Source organism: Phalacrocorax carbo, chromosome 7 (genome assembly GCF_963921805.1).
Source record: "Phalacrocorax carbo chromosome 7, bPhaCar2.1, whole genome shotgun sequence".
Lineage (NCBI taxonomy): Eukaryota > Metazoa > Chordata > Aves > Suliformes > Phalacrocoracidae > Phalacrocorax > Phalacrocorax carbo.
This window is the reverse complement of record NC_087519.1, coordinates 15,212,532-15,223,945: the sequence shown is the minus strand read 5'-3', so window position 1 is coordinate 15,223,945 and position 11,414 is coordinate 15,212,532. Positions and strand designations below refer to the sequence as shown.

General features: G+C 34.6%; 1 protein-coding gene across 3 annotated transcripts in view; it reads right to left on the bottom strand.

The window, feature by feature from the left end:
• Nucleotides 1-522: 522 nt before the first annotated feature.
• Nucleotides 523-11,414, bottom strand: part of UNC13C (unc-13 homolog C) — a 238,485-nt gene continuing 227,593 nt past the window's right edge. For all 3 annotated transcript variants that reach the window (XM_064456441.1, XM_064456442.1, XM_064456443.1), the window contains 3 exons: nucleotides 3,744-3,836; nucleotides 2,891-3,050; nucleotides 523-1,915 (listed from right to left, as the gene is read on the bottom strand). In XM_064456441.1, the coding sequence (XP_064312511.1) occupies nucleotides 1,630-1,915; nucleotides 2,891-3,050; nucleotides 3,744-3,836 (539 nt within the window). In that variant the 3' untranslated portion in view covers nucleotides 523-1,629. The remainder of the gene's footprint in view (nucleotides 1,916-2,890; nucleotides 3,051-3,743; nucleotides 3,837-11,414) is intronic.

The following is an 11,414-nucleotide window of genomic DNA, read 5'->3' as shown; positions in this document are numbered from 1 at the left end:
GCTTTTCTCTAAATGTCTAAATATACTTATGGCAAATCTGCTTTTTAGTGTTCAAGCAAGAGGCTTGAGGGTGTTGAAAGACATCCTTAAAATCTTATCTAAATTACTCACAAAAGGATATTCTGGAAAGAGTCCGGTTCACTTACATGGAGTCGTGTACTACATTTTAAAAGACTGGCATCAACATATTGGTTGTACGTCCTCCCTCCCTATTTTTATCCTAAGCAAAGCTGAAAACCTGTGTTATTAGAAACACTTTTAATGAAAAAACAATGACAAATACGTGTATTACTATAGAACATTATACTGTGTGGATATATATGCCTACCTCATTTATTATAGTTTTTTAGGGCAGTGACATAAATTAAATCTTACACTAATAAAAGAGCAAAATGCGAGACACCGGAAATCTTAGTTCGATACATTATAAAGCTGTATTGTATGCCCACTGATAGGGCTTCACATGTACATAAAACCTATAGGTACATAAATAATATCAAATGACAAAACTAGAAAGCAGTTTATTCATACTTTATTTTACAACTTCTCACTAAATATATTTACAGGACATGGAGTTTGCTTTAGTGCAATACATAGTAATGTTGCATAAGTACAAACTGTTGAACTTTTCTAAAAAAAATAAAGAAATAAAGCACTTAGCTGATGTTACAGCTAAGTATTTAAAGCAACGTTAATAACTGAGTGAAAATGCTAACAGCATCTTTTCTTTTCATAAACAATTTCTAGAAACAAACCACAAACCAGCATTACATATTCCAAACAACTAACCCTTGTACAGTACTCTATCATTTAAAAAAAATGATTTTTTTTAAAAGCACATATACTGTACTGTATGGCAGTTGTCTTCTACAGATACTGACTAACTCTTTTAATACAAATATGATATCACCTTTGCAGTTTTGAAGAACAGTTATCTCAAGATATCAAACATCAGTAACAAACTCTGATAAGCACAGCTTCTTGAGAACTTGCTTTAACAGCATTTCTTCACAGTGATATTTATGAAAGGTTGGAAAAAGATTAGCATAAAATATTTCCACCCTTTTTCAGTTTTTATGCAAAAATCATTATATTGGTAATTATAAAATTACAAACACTTTCTATAAGTAACTGCATCTGTAGTAATGATAGAAAAAGTTATCGGTAAGATACCTAAAATGAGGCTTGCATAAAATGGTAGTTTGAAGAAAACTAGGTATATCTTTTTTAAAATAATAGTAAGGGAGGTAACTTAATTTAGAATAAGCAACACGGTAGTTTAACAGAGACAGCCTATTAATTAATTAAAAAGGCTATTTATTAGTAAGTGTTAAAAAACAAGGGTATTGTGATGAGATGAAATCAACATTTAAAAAGATATGATGAAACATTTATTCTTAATCTTAGTTTTGGCACTTCATTGGAACAATTACTTTACCAAAGACCAAAATATGTATAAAAGATATACAGCTCCTTGACATACCTTGCAAATATAGTACAGAAGTATTGGCAAACACTGAAAACAGAGTTAGTTAAACATTCCCACAGATTTTCACATGCATGCACTATTTGGACAACAGCATTGTATCTATGTTCTTAGTGCTGACAATCTTGCATTACTTGGGTATTTTAGGCCATTTCTTCAGCAGATCTTGTTTCTGATTTAAGTCTTACAAATTCTTTAGCAACTTCGTCATTGGTCCTCTGAGAAAGTATTCTAAGAATTGTTAAACCAGTTTCATCTACAGAGATGTTTCTCAGCAAGGGGTACCAAGATGCACAGCTACCTTTCTCTGTTATGTTTTGCAGCTGAATAACTGTCATTCCTATAACACGATCTTCCCTAGCAAAGCAGTAATCTTTCACTGAAAGGTGAAGCTCATAGGCTCCTGGCTTGTCTTCATTACTCAAAATGCTGCAGAGATTAAAAATATGAATTTGAAACAAGGAGTTCAGCTTAATTCCCCTAAGGAGTGAACGTTCTATAGAAATCTTGTAAAAATTAAAGTGATAGTGGTAGTTTAATTTTTGTAGTTCCGTTTTGTTGCAATAGAATATAATTTATTTTTTAAAACTCCTACCCAGGGAACCTTTCAGATGCTACTGATGATGTAGCCTCTGTTCCCACTGACGTGAACCGAAACAGAGAATTTTTCATATCCTCAATATCTGAAACAAACACTGTTACCTTTCCCTAGAAAGCACCTAAAATGTTGAGCTAGTTCCACAACTATCATAACCACATCTTTAAATCAACTGCAAAAAGTAAATCACTGGCAGCAAGCCTCAAAAGGAGCTTTGTGGTCAAACACTGAGAAAATGAACTCTGTCCTAGTCAGGGTTGGGGCGTAAGGGGAGGAAAATGAATTGGTCTTAGTTATGAAAGGGAAGGAGGAGTAAACAGGTGAGAGGTGCTGTGAGAAGTACTACATTTAAAACTCCGGGTTAGGTGAAAGTTTCTTGCTTTAAGGATTAAATGAGACAGGTAAATAATACCATTAACACATGCACAAACCTTTACAAATTCAGATATCTCAGGAGTCATAAAGGCCTAGATATCTAGCAGTAATAATTAATGCTTCAGTTCAGATAACTACTCAGGCAAATGGATTCCTAGGTATATAAATGGTTATTCTTGTGTACATGAATTGGACATTTTCACCAGCTTTTGTAAGACTGAAAGCTTAGTGGTTGTCATTCATCCTCACATAAAACAAAGGTACAAGTTACTAAATAATTTTGAAGTGGTGCATCTATGCACCACACACCTGTGGACTTTGATGTATATAGCAGTGTTAGGATGCTTTTTTATGTTATTACTGGTTTAACTACAAGGCATTCTAACAAAAAGTGCACAAAATATGCAAATAGCAGACAAAAAAGGACTTACAATTGGAAAGTTTCATTGTATTTTGGTGACCAGGTGTTGCTCTTTGTCTTGGTTCCATGTTTTCTTTTCTTGTCACTTAGATTAGGACCTAATATGCAGACTTCCACAAATGGCCGGAACATAGCTGTTGTTTGCCAGTTTAGATTATTAATTGCTACAACTATAAAGAAACAAAAGAAATGAAGTAAAATAAAATTCAATTGGAAGAGCTACAATTAATTATCCAGTATGACTTTGTATAGCCAAAAGAGGTGACCTGAGAGCTTCCCTATAGGATACCAATACCTAGCAAGCCTAGGAAGACCTTTGCCAAGTAAGACATCTGACTACTTTCAGTTACAACAGTAGCAAATATATATTTTATAAACGCTTTACATTAACAGCTCTTTTGTCTGTTACCTTCACCATAACTAAAATGTCAGCTTATATTAATCTAAATGACACTGGGTTTCCCCTGGAATTTAGGTTGTGCAGAACAAAGGCATTTTGTTAAAAAAGGAATGATTTAAGTCTTAGTGCGGTCATTCAACACCCAGCTTCGCTACAGCTTTTGGAAAATTAAATTATATACAAGCAATTCAGAAACCTAATTTGGCACATTTGAATTTATAACTCCATAACTTTGTATAATAAATTATAAATGTCTACTCAGAGAAGCATAGACAGTACTTACCTGCATAATCTTAACTTCTGCTGATGTTGAGCAAGGAAAAAGTATGATCCTAATCACCTGAAGCATACTCATAGCTTTACAAGTACTGTGATACTTAGCATATGTTTTACTTAGGATGTAGCGCTTGCGGGTTTTGGACTTTGTTGTTTTCTTTTTTAAAATTAGCTATTTGAGACTTACCTTTTACAGTGACTTTATGCTCACCAGTTCCAGGATGTGTAGAGACATCCACCTGTATAGATATCTCACCGACTGAATTATTAGTGGTTTGACCTGAAATAACAATTAGTAGGTTAGCACACTTGGCTTCTCAGTACAACAAGAGAAATAGGCAGTGAAAGAAGGTGAGCAACATCTTCTGTCAGAAACACTTAGAAGTTTCTGACATATATTTCACATTTAAGTGGGAATTGGTTACAGATTCATAAGTGATTTTGCCAGAAAAGTACCTACCAATTGCAAATGCCTATGTAAAATGCCTCAGTAAAATAAAAAAGTTCTTTCATCTGAAACCTTCCATCCTGGTTGTCATTAGGTGTGCTTGCATCTTGAAATGCAAAAGTTGGTGGTTTCATCAAACTTTGCGTGTGCAATCCAAGGATCTTATTGCAAGTATGCATTTGGAAAGTTATTTCTGTTATTGATGAATCCTTTGCTGGGGGTCATGTCTAAAAACACTACTGAAGTTCTGTACTAGCACAGACACAGGGACTTAAAGAAAAAAGGGAAGGTTGTAAGGACATCAGAGGAGGCAGGAACTTAATTTTGAAAGTTTTCACTTTTGAGTACCAGTGCAGGTTCTAGGTCAATTTGCACATAGTGATTCCTTAAAAGGACTCTCAGCATGTATTAAAAGGTCCTTTAATATATCAGGCTATAACAGTGCAATACAAACAATATAGGATATGTTCACTTGTCCTTTAATTGGATGACTCTGAATGTTCGGACTCTGAATGTTTAACTCTGAAGGTTTGGACCACTACTGACATGTATATAGGCAATTTGTTAGACAGCAGCTTTTTAATGATGAGAATTTTAGTTTAAATGGCAGCCATTAAACTTCTTGTTGGATTTGGATTATTACATAAAGCTGCACTATACAAGATCTCTGAGTTGCTGGATCATTCTACACCTTGTTCACAATAAATAATACGGGTGTTTTTTTAAGGTGTATAAAGAGAGAGAAATAAAATGGACTAGAAAACTAAATAAAATCAGTAAAGCAGCTTTATTTAGAGGAGTGAAACTATGTATTATCTGACTGTACAGTACAATTAGCTTTTATTTAGGAAGAGAAAGGAAACTCTCATTTGCTCAAGGTCATAAAGTTAAAGCTGATTTTCTTTTGCAAACAGTATATTTAGAATGTGTAACAGTGAGTAGCATAATACTGACACTGAATTTCTGCTGCTTGAAATAATATTTATGAATTTTAAAAAATAATTTATTGGAGTGCAGCGTGCTATGTAAAATGGTTCTGTCCAGAAAAACAAGATTTTAAAAAAGACCTAATTTTCATTATACAAAATGTGGTGTTTTTAATGGCGTTACATTTAACCCAGTGTGCTGACTTGAGTGAAAACACCTTCCCTTATATTTATGCGAATTACTTAACAAGAATTAAATGAAGACAACAATTTTTTTTAAACACCTAAAATTCAGAAGGCAGCTTATCTGGGTTAGTACTCCAATACTAGATATATAGTATGTGCATACATAGGTTATTGTTATTGACTTTCTGATGTTGTAAAGTAAATCAAGGAGAGTAGAGACTGGAGCTTCTAGAGCATTAATCCACCTTGTTCTTTCATATAATGAAATTCCATCTTTTCAAATTGTTACATACTGCATGGAATTCAACCTTAACAGGTTCTTTTTGTGGTGGTAGACCTTTTTATGAATGATGCTTTTGATTCCACATACAGCCATCTTTGGTTATGAAGTTTGAGTTGAACATACTGTAACTCTAAGTCATTAATCTTTGATTTTGATTAAAAAGTTTTCATTGCCAAGCTGGAGAGGAGAAGAAAACCAGGAATTTACAATATCTAAAACATAAGAACGCTGAATGGATAGGATAAACTGAATGTACTGAGAGGGAGTAAGAGAGGTTCTTAAACTCTCTCCAAGTCAAAATTAATAATAATTTACCACAGACTGCAGTGGAAGGTGGTGAGTCAGGCTGACCCTGAATATCACTGAAAATATCAGCCAGTGCCAATTGCTTGTTTTAGCCTTTAGCTTAAAAAAAAACCCAACCCCAAACCCCAACCAAAACCCCTTTAGGAGAAATCAGGAATGTTTTAAAAGAAAACAGTTAGCATTTTTGTTAGCTAGCTTATGCAGCAACCTGTGTGTGATGGTAATAATGGAGCGTGCTGTGTTAACATGCAATAATGACACATTAGATCTTATTGAGACAAAATCTGTGGATCTACAAGATAAGTCTTGTTCTGTTTCTCCAACTCTTTTATTAACTACGCAAAGTATATCCTTGCAAAGGTCTCCTAACTGATCTTTTTCTTTCCTTTTCCTAGTAGTCCATAATTCATAACAGTGCTCTAAGTAGTGCCACAAATATATCTAGTAGGATTAGCCCTGTATGTATAGTATTATTTGAAACAGTTATAAAGAAATCTGTGTAAAACATCACACAGTTTTATATTGAAAACAGCTGACATAAAAATGACCCTACATTTCACTATTACAGAGAAAACTTCCTGCAGCAGAACATCTCAGCCAGCAGAGGCAATTTTGAGTGGATTCTAGAATATAAGCTTTGGTTCTTTCTGTTACCACCCCATCCATCTTGCATTTGTGCCCCCCCCCCGAACAAACTAGAGATATCATTCTAGCACATTCAGTATTTGCTTATAGCAGCTTTTGTTGACGTTCACAAACTATGGCACTTCATTTTAAAGTCTCTGATTTGTATATTTCTTCTATTTTGTTTTCTTTCTTGCTACCAGTTCTTGTAAAGTCACACCAGGAATTAGTGATCCTGATTGCACTATAGAAAGGTCTGTTTATCTTACCATATTCAACAAGTAAGTTTAACTGACAACAAATATCTAGCCCTGCACTGCAGAGGGTGATTGCACTTTTTCTTTAGTATTGTAATATAACTCATTAGAAGCTTAACACACTTACAAATAATTCTCCTTTATGTTAAAAAACGTTATGGTTGCTTATTACTGTTTCCACTCTAAACTCTGCTTTAGATTTTATTTGTTAGGTTTTTATATGAATCAAAATACTGCATCCTCTCATAGGTGAGTTTTAAAGTGATCACCTGCATTTAAACTGCAGTCACTCTATTGTGGCAAAAAACCTATAAGGGATAAAAAATTCCTCTGGCCAAAGATGCTTGCTCCTCAGTGGACAAAAAGTCCAAAACAGTCAGGCTTTGATTCCCTCCTTATTTAGCACCTGGAATATCATCAATCTGATAGTTGTTATAGCCCTAATGATCTTGACAGAAGACAGCCATTTTGGACTAAGGACCCTGTCAAATGTTTCTTAGTCATACTGGCTACATATGCACACAGAAACTAATTCTCTCTTTTCTATACTTTAGCAGAAGGTCACCTTTGGAGAAGTGTGAACTTGTGGACTCTAGTAGCGAAAACAGCAGAAAATGTAAGTGGAAAAATGAGTGATGTGTATTTTGTAAAAATAAAACAGAAACTCCTTATATTCTTTAGAATAATATTCCTGCTACATGTAAGAGACTCCTACGGAATCAGTCTGTGATTGTGCATGAAAGTACATTTCTGTGAAAGGTTTCCTTTGTCCTGCTTGAATCCTTCAGCAGCAAAAAGTTTTTTAAAAAAGCTTTCCTAGCAGGAGGCCTTTGGAAACTAACTTTGCATGAAAAAAGAGCGCAGCAGAAATAAATGGGATTCACAGAAATTGAGCTAGCATAAAATTTAAGAATGGGATTTAAGACCTTGAAAAATCAAAAGCAGTATCTCTGATGGAGTGTACTTTCCAGGTGCTCTGGAAGTTGGGGCATGGAAACAGTGAGGTTTTCATAATTTATTGAAAAAAAAAAAAAAAGGGGAAAATATTAAGAGAAGTTTGTTTTGGGGGCTACTAGGAGCATTAGTGTGCAGCATGGACCTCAACAAGAGTTGAAAAACACATCTGAGAATCTGAGTTAATCATCAGACTGTTCCTAGGTCTCAGCTCTGGCTCTCCAGCTACCACAGTTGTTATGCTGCTGTGATTATTTAAGATAGCAGAGTTTGTGTACATAATTACTAAAACCAGCATTGTAGCTATGCCCAAATATATTATAAACATTCGAAAGTTTACATAATGATGCAAATTCTCATACAGAAGTATTTATGGAAAATAAAATTGCTCTGTCTGAAAAGGTCTTGCCTGGGATATCTGTTAACAAAGTTTTTATCCGGTATTGTATTTAGACAAATGCTATCATCAGTCTTGCCATTGCTTCTATTTACAATTCAGTATGGCAAAATATGGTGGCTATAAGAAAGTGAAACAGAGCAGTCTTGAAAACTGAGCAGTGAAAAAATACTCAGACAGAAATACATACTACAGAGCCCTAAGAGAAAACTCTGTCCCTGCACTCAGCCATGCAAGCCTTTTCTTTCATCAGCTCTGTGCCTGTAATACAGAGTTTGAAAATGGTTGTATAATCCTAGGTTAATATATCATTTAATGATGTAGAATATCAACTATATTATGTTCTATCTTATGATAGCAATTCTAGCTTTTGAAACTGCTTTAAGATCTTTTGGTATTCATCATATCTTCCTGCTGGTAGTTTCATGTAAAATCTTTAAATCTGGAGGAGGCTTTATTTGAGGGTCTCTCACAACATGAAGAAGAAAAGACAGTAGCAAATTGTGTGTCAGAGAGAGAGAGGGATATTAGGGGCATGCTTGCAAAACAATAATTCCTTTTATGCTGCAAAGTCATCTAGTAGCAAAAAAGAAGAATAATGGAATGGTTTTATTTTGTTCTTCAGTTTCATCCAATAGCAACTACAGCTTTCAATAACAGCTTTAATTCTTTTTTTCTTATCTTTTAATTTTTATTTTGTTTTAACTGTTGAACTCCAGAAGCATTAATTGTTAAAGTGTTTGTGGTCTGTGCAGTGTCCATTCTTGTTTAGTGGTGCTTGCAGGGACATTCTAACTATACAGTCATATTGTAAAAGTAAGACTTGCTTTTTTGCAAAATATTTATGAGGACAATATGCAGATGTTCTTACGCCTTCCATTGTTTCTGTGAGCCTTTCCCCAAACTTGCATTGCATTTGCAAAGTTCATAGGACTTGTTTGGAAAACTGTGTTTTTATTATTGAAAAATATCTGTTGTTTTTTTTTTTAAATCTCAGCAATGAACAGGGTGGATTTTTTTTTCCCCATCTGCTGCCCAGTTTATAGATCTGTTGAGCCTGAAGTGTACCGTTAAATTGTCAGAGTGTCTGCATAAGAGAGGGAGTTGAGACATAAGACAAAGAGGCACAGTCAAAACAGGAGCTTTTTGAAAATTCAGGCAAAATCCAGTAGAAAAATACAGGTTGGACTTCGTCACCAAACTAGCAGTTGAGTGTCCAAAACCTGATGTGGATCTAGATTAATTTTTGTTTTCAGCTCAGGTACCAGAGAACTCAGAAATGTGCTATGTCCCTCTGCTAATTCAAGAAGTTACATATCTGAGGAGAGAACTGGTTCAGTTTCTGGATGCTGGAATCTATTAAGCTGTCTCCAAAAGAGATCAGTGTCTGTTCTCAGGTGTTTGAAAACAGAGGCACTATTTGTATTTGAAAGGCTTTTATACTATCTGAAGCTATTAAAATGTAATAATCTATTATTTGCTTTGAAAGTAAAGCACCAAATGTCAGACTTTATTGAATATATAAAATATATTGTCAGAATTCCCTTACTTGAATTTCCTATATGTTTTTCTTCACAAAATTATATTCCCCTTTTCCATACATTCATATTTCCTTACATTTATTGAAGGGCTGAAATCACCCCTAGGTTGAGAAGGTAAACATGAATTAAGTATTTTACTTTATGCAAAGGGAGTGCTGCATTAAACAGAAAAGGAATCTGATATTTACCAAACACCTATCTGACTTTAAATACTAATGTGTTTTGTACTGAACCAATCAGTGCTTACATAATAATAATAAAAAGGTGAGATGAGATTTGACAAAAATTTTTTTTTGTTCATCTTGGAATGTCATAATTTTCTCATTTCTCAGATTCATAGTACCATGTTGGTATCTGGTATTTCTATTCTTCCAGTCAGCATGGATCTATAATCAACTTCAGATTATTCACATTGTTCCTTTCTGCCCTACTTGAGCTCTTTGATTTCCCCAACTTCCATACCGGATGGGAGTGATTCTCTCCTACTGAGTTTTTTTCCACCTTTCCCTTTACTTTATACTTATTCGATCAAGTCTATATTAGTATGTCTACACTGCCTCCTTCTAACGTCCAGGGTTCTTATATTTTTATAGTTCCGGGGTTAGATGCTTTTTTAAAGACTCTTTTCTTCCTGGACTGTTGTAGCTCCTTGACTTTGTCCTCTTCTCATCCAGGCACTCATAAAATTGTTTCAAGTTTGCCATATTTTTGCCCCAAAGTAGTCAAAGATAAGAAGCTAAGCTCTGAAACAATATCTTTAGCTGTATTAAAAGTTCCTAAATCTATGGAGATTTACATTTCTCTCTCTTTTTTTTGTTTCATATTTTACTCTGGCTTTTAGGATTCAGGATTTCAAGACCTTCTTTACCTCCCTGAGAATTAGAAATCTAGTTTAAAAGTAAAACAACTACCTTCAAGCAAATCATCATGCATGACATGGTTTTAGTACCTGAGACTTAGAAAAGCTCACTAAGTACTGTGTGCCAGGCAACAAAACCAGCTGAACTGGCAGCATTGCCCTGGTGGTAACCCTATCTTATCCCGTTTGCTACCTAGCTTCTTCACCATAAATCTGACCATTTATTGAAATATGGGACCTGTATTTGGACCATATTTTCTATATAGGACACAAGAATGAAAAAGTTGAGCCAATATTCGAGCTTTCACAGTGCTCCAGGAATTACACAAGCTATAAAATCAACATTTTACTTCAGACAAACGTTTTTAATCTTCTGATTAATGATGCCAATAAAATACATATATTTGTCTTGGGTTCATCTTCTAATTCATTAGAAGACAAAAGATCAGTGTGACTAATCCAGTTATTTTTCACAGGATCCTGAGGCTCTGTAATTTAGAGGAAAATCTTGAGTGCATGTTTTAACATTTTTGTTTAATACAAACAGTAAGTTAAAGCTGAAGTGTTAAGAGCTGGATGTTGTAAGCTAAATGATCTCTTCTGTATGTATGTGTCTTAGAGAAAAGGAAAGCATGCAGGAAAACCTGCTTTTTAGTAATGATAACCATACCAACTGCAACACATGCTTTGCTTTAAGAAGTGTAAGCTATGCTTCATATGATGAGGGCTGGCAACTGCACAACCCCATTGTGACCCTCTGTTCTCTGTAGCCACTTGTATGGCTGTATGGTAAGAAACCAGGGATGAACCAGCTTTGATCTGGGAGTTGAGTATCCAACTAACATCATCCATCCATTCATGTGAGTTATGTGTGTGTATGTATAGATATACTGTCCAGCATTTTAACCAGGCAACATACAGGCAAGTATAGCCTCCCAAGTTAAGAGGTTTAAATATGTAGAGAATGCTCCACTGATACCATTAAGAAGTTATTTTTTTTATAACTGATGGATACCAGTAGCTTGTGTTCATTTTCTTGAAGACTTAAGAGAAACTGTAATATACAACTTATTTCTA